At 33.9% G+C, this 12,972-nt stretch overlaps 1 protein-coding gene across 1 annotated transcript; it reads right to left on the bottom strand.

Annotated features, from left to right (window-relative positions):
* Positions 1-4,408: 4,408 nt before the first annotated feature.
* On the bottom strand, positions 4,409-7,627 carry LOC121206181 (uncharacterized). Its single transcript, XM_041076683.1, has 2 exons — positions 7,573-7,627; positions 4,409-6,657 (listed from the first exon to the last, which is right to left on the bottom strand). The coding sequence occupies exon 2, from the start codon at positions 6,648-6,650 to the stop codon at positions 6,120-6,122; it is 531 nt and encodes a 176-aa protein (XP_040932617.1). The 5' UTR covers positions 6,651-6,657; positions 7,573-7,627; the 3' UTR covers positions 4,409-6,119.
* Between the last annotated feature and the right edge of the window lie 5,345 nt (positions 7,628-12,972).

Here is a 12,972-nt window from a genome sequence, read left to right as displayed (position 1 = left end):
GCCTTTCTTCGGTACTGGGACTATGTTAGCTACCCATTGTGGGTATTTGGAGACTTGTAGAAAGCCAGAATCGAATTGTTTCTTGACTTCTTCTTTTATCCTTAACAGCATTTCAGGTCTCATTCGTCTTAGCTTCTATTGAATGGGTTTGCATTCTGGTTTCAATGGGAGTCTATGGACCACTACATCCTCATCCAATCCTGGCATGTCCTGATACGACCATGCAAATACATCTTTATACTCATGAAGCAAAGCGATCAAATCATGTTTGGTGTTATCTGCAATGGAGGTCCCAATCTTCACTTCTTGCCACTTTTCTTCATTTCCCAAGTTTGCTATCTCAACAGATTCTTGATGATGTAGAATCTGTTTATCTTCTTGTTCTACCATTCTTAGTAAGTCAGGAGACGAGACATAGTCTTCAGCATTTTCCTCAGCTTCAAACTCTCCTAAACAAATAGCCTTCTCGAAATCGATTTTAAGATTTGTAACCTTTTTCTTCATATCATTGATATCCGAGCATCTAAAAGTTGAATGGAAAAGAAAAATGTAGAGGAGCATCAAAGTATTGGGACCAACAAGCATGGCATAATGTGAGATATATGCAATGATAGGTTGTGAGAAGAGGGAAAAATTATGAATTTAATGAGAATAAAATGACCATGACAAAATGCATCTCCATTAATGTTCATTTAAATGATAAAGAGGAAACATAAGCTCTTACAAAAGAATCCCACTATTACTTAGGGACACAAAAAAAAGTGTTAACATTGAGCATTACTCTGGAAGAGCCTTAGAAACTATAAGAAGGTCCACAATAGTCCAATTGTTCAAAATGAATCCAGAAGGACAAGGGCGTATCATTAAAACATCTTTAATTGCATCATCTCCTTTGTCAATGACATTTATACTGACATTCTGAAGACCTCTTTCAATTAATAACAGCGTGTTTCGTGGATTATCTTGCCTGGGGTATATCATTCCTACAGATGTAAATGTTTTTGACAAAGGAGGGTGCGTTATGGGCTCCCATTCTAATTCTCAGCCTAAGGCTCTTGCAATCCGCCTTTCTCGATCTTTCTGCAACTGTTTTCTTCTTTATCGCATATCCGGTTCAAACCCTAAACCATATCGAGCCTTATGGGGCACTGGTTTTAGAGCTCTAACTATCCCTTGCTGATATCTTCCCAAACCTTTCCTCGCTCAGGCTCCCTTTCCCACAGTCAGCTTAATTCCCATATTGGTATTCCTTAACAGCTTAGGCATGAGAATTTTATTTCCCTCAGCAACGAACATAGCATTAATGAATTCGAAGGAACAGAAAGAACATTTTACTGCATCCTTGCTTACTTCGAGGTATGGTGTATCAGTAGAGATAGATGCAATAATGTCTTCCTCACGCACGACAGTGATCAAAAGACCATCCATAATAAACTTCACTTTTTGATGGAGAGATTAAGGAACAGCCCCAGCAGAATGGATCCAAGGCCTTCCTAAAAGGAAATTATACGAAGGCGTGATGTCCATGACCTGAAACTCGATGTCATATATATAGGGGCCCACTTCTAGAGGAATTTCAATTTTTCCCATGACTTCTCGTCTTGTCCCATCGAATGCTCTTACTGTAGAGTGACAAGGCCTCAGATAAAATATATCAATTGGAATTCTAGAAAGCGTGGCCAAAGGCATGACATTGAGTGCTGACCCGATATCAATGAGCACATTCGGTATTATATAACCCTTGTAACGGGTTGTGATATGTAATGCTTTTAAGGAGCTCGTACCATTTAGTGGTATTACATCATCACTGAAAGAAATAAAATTATTCGCGTTCAGGTTATTCACCCACCTATAAAGCTTTTCGACAGATATATTGCTTGCCACGTAAGCTTGATTTAACACTTTCAGCAAAGCATTCCGATGTGGTTCTGAATTCAACAGTAGGGATAATACCGAGATTCATACAGGTTGTTTACTTAACTGTTCCACGACATTATATTCACTATGTTTGACGAACTTCAAGAATTCATGTGCTTCCTTTTCATTCACAGGCCTTTTAATTTCTTACTCGGATGGAGTCTCAAGTTCTACCTCGGCCTCATGCATCGGTGCCTTTCCTTTCTACTTCAAGTCATTAGTCTTCTTTATTGGCTCGACCGCTTTAAAATAACATTTCCCGCTGCGGGTGAAGTGTCCTACTTCGCCAACATTTTCGGCCGTGACTTTGGATCTTTCACCTTTAGGTATGATAATGTTGACATCATATTTCCATAGTACTTCTTGGTTATCTTTGTAAGAGAAAGGAGATGGTACTTCAATTATCATCTTTGGTTTCACTTACTCCTTTTTTGCATCATAATAAATCACCAATGGTCGATCAGCACTATAAGGGAAACCTGATGATTGATTATCAGAAGTGCATACTTCTCCTTCATTGGCCTCTTCCATTTTGTTAAAGATCTCGACTTTCTTGTTGTCCATCATGTCTTGAAGTAGTTTTCTAAATACTTCACAAGATTGGATGTCATGCCCCTCGATACCATGAAAATTACAAAAACACTTGAAAATTCTGTTGGGATGACAGAACAGCCCCTTTTCAACCATTACCTTTCAAATCTTTCGCAGCGTGTCTTTATTTCAGAAATACAACTTTTGGCACGCCACCTGTCTTCTTTTGTCACCGCGCTTACATTCCCTTCAGTGTGGTTAGGGAGCGAATTTCTAGCCGTATTACCCGCACCATCAAATCATAGAATGCTTGCATCGATAAGACTTTAAACCCTCTTTTTAAAGGCCAAACAATTTTCTGTAGAATGCCCCTTATTTCCAGCGTGGTACATGCAACTAGCATTAAGATCGTACCATTTTGGGTATGGAGGCTTCAGGGGTGCCATATAATGTGGGTATATTAATTGCTTTTCTAAAAGTTTTGGGTACAACTCTCCGTAAGACACGGGGATAGGGGTGAATTGAGGTTTTTCAGAATTGGGTTTTACCGGTCTTTGTTCATTTTTGGGTTGCTTTTGAGCAGGCATAGTATTTGGTGGGAACATGGCAAATGGTCTTTGGTTATCTGTGGCATAGATGGGGTAAGGAGGAGGTGCTTGATAGTAAGGGCCTTGGGGTGGATAATAAAAGTTTGGAGGTGGGTGATATCGAGGTCGTGGCTGGACTGGGTAAGGATTAGAAGTGTGGTGGCTCTCAGTAACCATCATATGGGCTTCTGCCTCTTTTTTCTTTACAGGTGCTGCCCTTTTCGAGCTATCGGAACTTTCCATCCTTCCACTTTTGATGGTATTTTCTATAAGTTCCCTGGATATTACAATATCTGCGAAGTCTTTCGTGGCACTTCCTTTCAACTTATCATAAAACGATACTTTCAAAGTGTTGATGAAGAGGACCGTTATTTTAGTTTTAGTCAATGGGGGTTCTACTTGAGCCGAGATATCCCTCCATCTTTGCGTGTATTGCCTAAAAGTCTCCGTCGGCTTCTTTTTCATCATTTGCAGAGTTAGTATATCAGGCACCATGTTAGATACATGCTTGTATTGTTCACAAAATGCTGACGCCCAGTCTTTCCATGATCGGATCCTTTCTCTACTGAGTTGATTATACTATCGAAGAGCCAACCCGACCAAGCTATCTTAAAAATAGTGTATTAGCAATTTATCTTCATTCACATAACCAGTCATCTTCCTGCATAACATGATAAGATGTGCATTTGGAAATCTCATGCCATTGTATTTTTTGAAATCTGATACTTTAAATTTTAGAGACAGAACCAGATCGGGCACCAAGCTGAGCTCTTTGGCACTCAATGCAGAGAAGGCTTCAGTACCTTCTATCACTTTGAGTCTTTCTTCCAGACTCCTATACTTATCCTGAACATCATGATCATCCATTTTCAACCTGGCTATTTCTACCGGATCATCCAAATCTGGAACATTGGGATCAGCAGGATTAGCTCTAGAGTTTGATACGAATATACATTGCCCCAGATGAGCCGGGGTACGGGTCGTTGCTCCAAGCTTTCAGGTTCTCCTCGAGGACATTCTCTTTGCGTTACATGTACATGAGATGGAGTGAATCCTGGGGGATTGAGCGAATCCTGATCATGATTAGTTCTTGGCTGAGGCTCTATAGTGTCAGGGCTCTGTATGTGTCCTTTTTCCTTTTACGAAAGTTGTCATCATCTCCATCATTTTGGCCATCTAATCTCTTTGCTTGAACGATTACTCTCGAGATCTTAACATCAGATCTCTTGCTTCTTGTTGTGACTTGGTCAACTGTTCTTGCAATTCTCTTCGGGTCCTTTCCATCCTTTCAATTCTCTCATTGAAATCAACTTGCATAATTCTAGCTTTTCGGCGCGTCCTATAGGAATGGCATGATTCCAGACTTGGAGTGTCGCAACTGCGGATTATACGGTTTTAGCCTCAGTAAATGATTATGGTGATATGTACATGCAATGAATAGATGAATGGATGAATGACAAATGAATGTTAGTCATGAATTAATGTGCAAGAATTTGGTGTTGATTCCAAGATGGCCCCTACTTAGGCATTTCATTAATCAAAAGAGTCTATTACAAAATGTTTCACTATTTTTGATTCAACAGTTACATAAATTTTCTAGCCACATCGCCTTGTTTCTTCACTCATTCTAAAAATTCTGATATGCTTGATCTTTGACTCGGAGGTAATTGGCAACTGAGAGTTTCGGCTTCATCTGATAATTGCACAACTTGCATAGCCGCCTTGCGAATTTCATTGACCAAAAAGTCGAGTTGCATTTCCTTTTCTTGGAGAGCTCTTTCGTAGGTGTGAGTGTCTTGGTCGTACTGACTATTATTTTCTTCTAGGGCCTTTAGGAGATTATCCAACTGTTGCTGATGAGCTTGCAGCATATTTTCTAGATCTCGTATTTTCCTTCTTAGCTCTTGACGTTCAGACTGACTAGTCACAAATTCTGCAGTCACAGTTTCATACTCAGCATTCTTCTTTCTTAACTCTATCATAGCACGCGCAGCTTTTTCCTCTTCTTTATTTACTTTCCCTTTCCAGAATTCCATCCCACCTTTGATGTTGCTAATTTCTTCCTTTCATTCTGCTGACGATTTGCCCAAACCATTATTTTTTATAGTGTTTCTTAATTTCTTATTTTCCAAATGAAGATCCCTTAAATCATTTCTTACGATCACAGCCTCTCTTTGAGTTTTCCTGGTTTTAGATTTTTCAATTTGAACATCGATCTTCAGCTGGTAGTTTTATTCTTGAAGAGAATTGATATCTCGTAACAGCTTAGCTTTTTCACGTTCAAATTCATGTCTTGCTATTTCCAACTCGGACGGCATTTCTTCTGAGAAAGGATTCTGGAAAATATAATTCGTCGGCGAGATTTGTTGACTGTTCACTCGTCTTTATCTCCATATGTCATAATCCTGAGTGATAGTATCAGCATAAAGGGGTAACTCCATTAGGTGAATTTCCTTCCAAGACTTTGCAGTATCTCAGACTCTTTTCATGCAGCCTTCACCCGTAAAGGTGAACTCTGATTGTGCCAAACCTCCAGTAGCGGGTACGAACTGTCGTGAAGCAAACTGCCTTTGAACCATTAATGGAGCATATCCAATTCCTCTCCATAATCCTAATAAAGGCACCCAATTCTGGCTTCCACATTTTTATAATAGAACTGAAGGACGGATCCATGGTGCTCTCCAGGTTATCTCTTCGGCGCGAAGGTTTTGAAAAATCGAAACCCAGTGCTGTTCTGTGACATCCATTGGCCAATCTTTCTCAAGGTAAGCCTTCAATGGGGCAAATGTTTTTGAAACATGTGGAAAGGTGTGCACTCTACTTTCCAAAAATGGCTTAAAATCCAGACATTAAGTAACTGTGCGCATCCGATAAAATGTCATTCCCCTTTCCTCCTACAACAACTTAAAGATCGAAAAGTCTCGGCCAAGATAGTCAGGACGGGGTTGATCCCTTGCTTTAATCTTTCGAAGAAACCCACTACCGCAACTTCTATATGCCCTAGAACTCTTAGGAAGACAATTAATCCATAAATGACCAAAGCAAACAAATCCATCCTCTTCACAATATCTGGATAGTTTTGAATTAAATCTCGCAGAGAAAACCACGTGACACAACTAACTTCGTTCTTTTCTTTATTTGTTTTTCAGCCCACATATCAGTCATTCCCGTCAACCCCACTAACTTTGTCTTGAAGGTCATTGGTTTGGGCTCTTTCACATATATCTTGATGATTTGTACATTGTCAATGCGAAGCAAGGCAGCATACTCTTCTATGGTCGGAGTCATATCTTCCTGATTGAAAATGAAACACTGGTAAGCTGGATCCCAGAATCGAACCATGGCTTGAATCAATTGTTCGTCTATGTTGACGGTGATTAAGTGAGCTATATCCCTGTACTTTTCGGTGAAGATGTCCCTAGTGTCTGAATCCCACTGTTTCCAAATCTGAGTTAAATCCTTGAGGTTATTCTGATGAACATTTGTAGCTACTTGCTCGGGAAGATTGGACATACATCCTTCCGTTAAGCTGTCCCCTTTCGCTTTCTGAGTCTTAAAAGACCAGTCTCGAATCACGGCATTTTTCTCGGTCATTTGTGTAATTAACTCCTCCATCAGAAACCTGTTTTTGGCAACCAACCTCTAATCAACACCTTCCTAATCAAGATGCCTATGATGAATGATGAAAAATAAAAAATAAAGACAAACAACCTTGGTTAGTAATCACAATAAATAAGAACTGAGAAAAAACTACAAAAACTCCAATAAATTAAGATACCCGGTTCAATTCCTTTGCACAAACAGTATAAATGTAAAAGAAATGAAAGGCAAGAGGCGTTTCTCCCGTGTACTTATTTTGGTGACTATTAACGGACAGAGGTTCGGCATGGCTCTAATTAGGTGGCTCGTATGGTTTACTATATGTGATTTTGGTTCTAAACAGGTACTCGAATTGTTCGTACTATCGTCTACTAAGACTAGTACAAAGCCTCGGTCGTAGCCCATCACAGGCTCACGAGTTCAATTCGAGGGATTACATTTACTTATGCCTATGAGGAGGGACAAGTTAACTCACGAAAGCATAAGTCATATATAACCCGGAAGTATTCACTAGCTTGTGCGGAGGGACGAGTTAACTCACGAAGGCATAGCGTTTACTTCCACTTAAGCGAATGGAGCCCGGGTAGAGAGCTCATGTTATGCAAAAAATGCAAGTGTACGGTGTGTGGGGAGAAACTTACAAACCTTTACGTTTTATTTAAAAACTAAACTACAAAAAACTAAAACCATAAAAACTTAGTGTAACACCCCTAACCCGAATCCGATCGCCGGATTAAGGCTAAGAGGTATTACCGAACTAAACATTTAATTATCTCATTCACATTGTCAATAAACATAAATAGAGATTGAGTTGAAATACATACTGATATTTAAGTTATACGCTATTTTTGTATGGCCAAAATATTTACAATTTCAAAACATCATTATCATCAACCTAACCTATACATGCCGTATCGAATCCAAAATATAACTGTACCAAAAGATCGATAGTGTGATGAACTGCTGACGATCCCTGAGTCGGTGGCCAAAATCAACAATCTATAAAACAGAGAAATAAAGAACAGAGTAAGCTTTCAAAGCTTAGTAAGTTTTAAACATCACAAATAATTAAAGACTTATCGAAAATCGAAACATTCATTTAAACAGACTTATTCTCAATTCAAATTGCTTCATGGCTGAATACACATAAACATATACATAGATTTCTCAGCACATATTTTTCTTCTACTTAAAGTTCATACAATGCATTTAAATCAAATAATCTCATATATTAACAACATTTGACCGAATAGGTCATTGTTTTACTCGTAGATATAACAATAATTCACACTTAAGTATCATTCTTTAATACTAATAATTCACAAAATCATTGACTGAATGTACATGAGTACATAAAGTAATTTTAACATATAATTCATATACAAATATACCATGACCGATTAAATCATTCTCATATTCGCAAATGTAACCATCAATCATATTTATATATATATTCTTCTTTGATGCTAATGATTCACTTCGAAATCAATTCACCGATGAGTAAGTAATACGTACCTGAACATCTTAAATGTATAGTACTTACTGACGATGGTTTACTGCGAACATTCAATATCATAATCTTACTTAACTTACTGGCATTAAGCCTGTCAGGTCTTAGAACTTGAAACCAATTACCAGCACAAGCCTGCAAGAATTTAAACCCGATATAATACCAGCTCGAAGCCTGCGGGACTTTAGCCAGGACATATTTCCAGCACGTAGCCTGCGGACTTTAAGTCCTGTTATAAGCACATAACCTGCGGACCTTAAGTCCGGATATAATTCCAGCACATAGCCTGCAGACCCTAAGTCCGGATAAACATCACTGAATGTCATGCATACTTATTCGCAAGAAAATTCAATTCACTTAACATCTCACAATCATAGTTCATTTATTCCATTCGAATAATAGCATAACATGGGCACCTTTCATATAACTTTTGGCTGAATAACATACATAAGAATATGTGTCCATTTTACTTTCCAAGCTTAACTTCTAATGTCTATTCGGCTTTAAGCCTTAAACATAAATTATTTGTCACTCAACTATATTCAAATAGAATCAATAGATCGCAGTACATTTATCATACACATATCAAGACATTATCAATTACGTACTAAATGTGACTATTCAAAACTTACCTCGGATATACTTGAACGGTTGTGGAAAGGCTACTCAATTACTTTCTCTTTTCCCCTATCCAACTTCGACCCTCTTTGCTCTTGAGCTTAATTTAAAACAATTAGATTTATTTAATTACTTAACCAAGATCATTTACTATTTAATCACTTATCAAATAGGCAATTTAATTTAATACATGTATATCATATAGTTAAGGTACAAATGACCTTAATAACTAGTTATTTAAACACCATATATATATTCCTTACTCATGCACAACTGAACACATTACTAGGCATTATCAAGTTTATAATTATAAGCATGTATACGTTAAGACAAATTATATATTTAATAAATTCTACAGGTATGGTTATTTATATTTTAATTGCCAAATCACAAGTTGATCAAAACCATTTCAATTGACTTCATTTATAACAAACAATCAATATGGTCACCTATGCCAAACAATGACCGAACCATTTAATCATGCTCATGGCCGATCCTAACTTGCTTTAATCAAGGTCATAACCCACTTTAAAATTTCTAGCCTTTCATGCACTAATCTCTAATGTTAATTAAGTAATGCCGAATGTCACCAACTAAATGGCATACACACACTCACATGCAAAAAAGTTATCCACACCTCCTATAGCTCATTCGGCATTTACAATTTAACCTTACTCAAGCTTCATATAAATTTTTCTTGACCGAATATAAAATGAATTTAAAATCCAATCGATCAAACTTTAACATGTTCATAGCTCTTTTAACAAAATTTCATTCATGTTTCTATCACCACATAATTATGAACTATTTAAAAACTTTCATATTACACCATTTCAATTTATGGCAATATGCCGAATGCACAAACTTAACTAAAACTCAAAATTTAACCTTCTTCACTTCAATTAACCACTACTTATTCTTCAAAACATCAAATACAATATGAATAACACCTAAACATTTATATCCGAATTTGCTAGTACATAAGGCCTTTGGCCGAATGTCATTAAACTCAAGCCACAATAATATTATTCCTTAAGACACTTTCAAAAACCACATTCGACACCTCCCTTCAACAATTTAACAAACTCAAATTCACTTACAAGCACATATATATAACATATAAAGCATTAAACATTTTTCATCATGAATCTATAACATGACCGAATGCTTAATTATTATTATTATTTTATCTCCCTAAATTTAAATTCGACAATCACATAATCAAATACTAAAACCTTAAATTTCAAGCCAAAACAACTAGCAAACTCAACACATCCAACATAAATTTCCATACAAATGACATCAAAACATCTACCAAGAATTTCAACCTCCATGGCCGAATATCAATCTTCCAAAATAACAAAAATTCGAACCATGAAATAGGTAGAATTCAAACTAACCATTCAAATTATGCATGAATTTCCAAGAGTAGCATTACACATACCTTATTCTAGCAATTTCCTTAGCTGAAAATTTTAACAAAAATTTTCTTCTTTCTCTTTTCTAGCTACGGCAATGGAGGAACAAGAATGAACCAACTTTGGTTTCTCCTCCCACTAACACATATTTTATTTCCCTTATTCTTTTATTCATCTTTAATTCATTTAATTCATTATCAATTTAATATTGCAAGAAAACATAACTTAGTGGAAATGATCTTGTCATGGCTAGCCACTCAAAGTATTTTGGGTAAATTGACATGCAAGTCTACATTTTTTTTTATTTGCATGCATTTGTTGGTCACCATAAATTTACCCCATTATACTTCTCATGTTTCATTGTCAAGTCCTATTTGGAAAATTCACATCAAATGACTATATCAAAACATCAAAAAAAAAATTTCACACATGATTTAAACACATATAATAGACATAAAAATGAGCATTTAGAAATTTTTTTACTCGGTTTTGTGGTCTCGAAATCACTTCCCGACTAGGGTCAAAATAGGGCTGTCACACTTAGAGCTGAAAATCAACAAGATAAACAAGTTAGAAGAATATTTACAACATGATGCAAATGCATGGTTTTCAAAAACAAAATTTTCAGGATCACGACTAAATATTAATTTGAACGAGAAATTTTGAAAATTTTGACAACGCGTGTTTAATTCTAGACTCGACTCTCAAAAAAAAAAGAAGTCCCCAGTGGAGTCGCCAGCTGTAGCGACGTAAAAATTTCGCTTTGGTCGCTAATTGAGGCGATTTATTGAAAATTTGAAAACTGGCTTTTGATTTTAAAAAGGGAGTCACCACCGATCCTTTTTCTAGGTGTGATCGGACACCTAATAAATCTTTTTTTTTAAAAGAAAATTTATTTTTTAAACAAAAAGAAGGCCGAGTTTAGGTCTACGTCAAAAGCCAGAGAAAAAATAGGGTTCGGGAGTCGGTTAGGCACGAGGAAGGTATTAGCACCCTCGCGACGCCCAAAATTGGTATCTTGTTAAACATGTGTTGTCTTAATTTTCAAAAATGCGAGTTCAATGTAACATTTAATCATGATTCGACCAAAACACGAGAAATTTCAAGTTTTTATTTTTTTTAAGGATGTCCCGTTTTTAACACGAGCCAACGTGATTCACTCAACATAGCAATGAAATGACAGACTTAATGTTAAAATCGGTACGTTGCCTTATTTATTAAAATAAAAATGTTTCTAAAATAATGATTTAAAAAAACTGACGATGTTATTGTAACAAAAATTCATAAGTAAATAAACGATGCAAAATAATAAGATGATTAATAAAAAGTATTATAATATAATATTAGGATATTAGAGTAATAATAAATAATATTTACAATAAAAGAAAAAAGTAAAAATGTATTAATACCATAATAAAATAATATACATATAATAAAAAATAACACATATGTACAAAAGATATATGTATACCAAATAATGCATAATAATATTAAAATAAAATAATAAGTAACAATAGTGAAAATAATAAGTATAATAATAAATATAATGATATATAAAAATAATACTATATATAAAAAGTATATATATACACGTATAATAAAATATATATACTAATATTAATAATTAATATAATAGGGGTAAAAATAGATATAATAATAATATGTACATAATATGGTATTAAAATATATATATAATATAGTATTTAAAAAATGTATACATAATTTATATATTAGGAATAATAATAATAATAACAACCATTAATAATGCTACATGAATAGATATATAGTAATAGTATATACATAATATAGTTATAAAAAAAATCTTATATACATGATATATATATATTAGCAACAATAATGATACAAAAAAAACAACTATAATATAATACATAAATACGTACAAATATACATATATAAATAATAATGGTATTAGAAATATACAATACATAGTATTAGAAATACATACATAAGATAGTATAAAAAATATATAACTTATGATATTAAAATATATACATCATAATATATAAAAAATATAATATTTAAAAAAATGTACATAACATATATAAAAATATATATATACATAATATAGTATTAAAATATTTACATAATATATACATATTAGAAATAAAAAAACTACTATTAATAATGCTACATAAATATATACATATATATATTAAAAATATATACATATATAAAAAATATACACTAATATATAATAATAATATTGAAATACAAAAAGCAAATATAATAAAGATATTAAAATAAAGTAATAAAAAAATAATACTATATATAAATATATATACATATACATGTATAATAAAAATATACACTAATATATAATAATGATAATAATACTAACAATAGCAATGAAATACAAAAAAAAGTAAATATAATATAATAATGATATTAAAATAAAGTAATTAAAAATAGTGTTATATATAACTATATATATTCACATGTATATAATAAGAAAATACACTATTAATAATAATAATAATAATATAATACTAGAAATAATAATGAAATACAAAAAAATAAACATAATATAATAATATTAAAAATAAAGTAATTAAAAATAGTGTTATATATAAGTATATATATACACGTATATAATAAGAATATACACTAATATAGTAATAATAATAATAATAATATTGATTAGATTAATAATATTAGAAATAATAATAATGATATTAAAATAAAGAAACGAAAATAAACAAAAAGGACTAAAATTGAACTAAAGCAGAGTTTTGGGGCAAATTTAAAAAGAAATAAAGGGAGAAGGACCAAA

The sequence above is a fragment of the Gossypium hirsutum genome, chromosome A09, assembly GCF_007990345.1.
Source record: "Gossypium hirsutum isolate 1008001.06 chromosome A09, Gossypium_hirsutum_v2.1, whole genome shotgun sequence".
Classification (NCBI taxonomy): Eukaryota; Viridiplantae; Streptophyta; class Magnoliopsida; order Malvales; family Malvaceae; genus Gossypium; species Gossypium hirsutum.
Note: the sequence above shows the minus strand (reverse complement) of the source record. Positions and strands in the feature narration are given on the sequence as shown.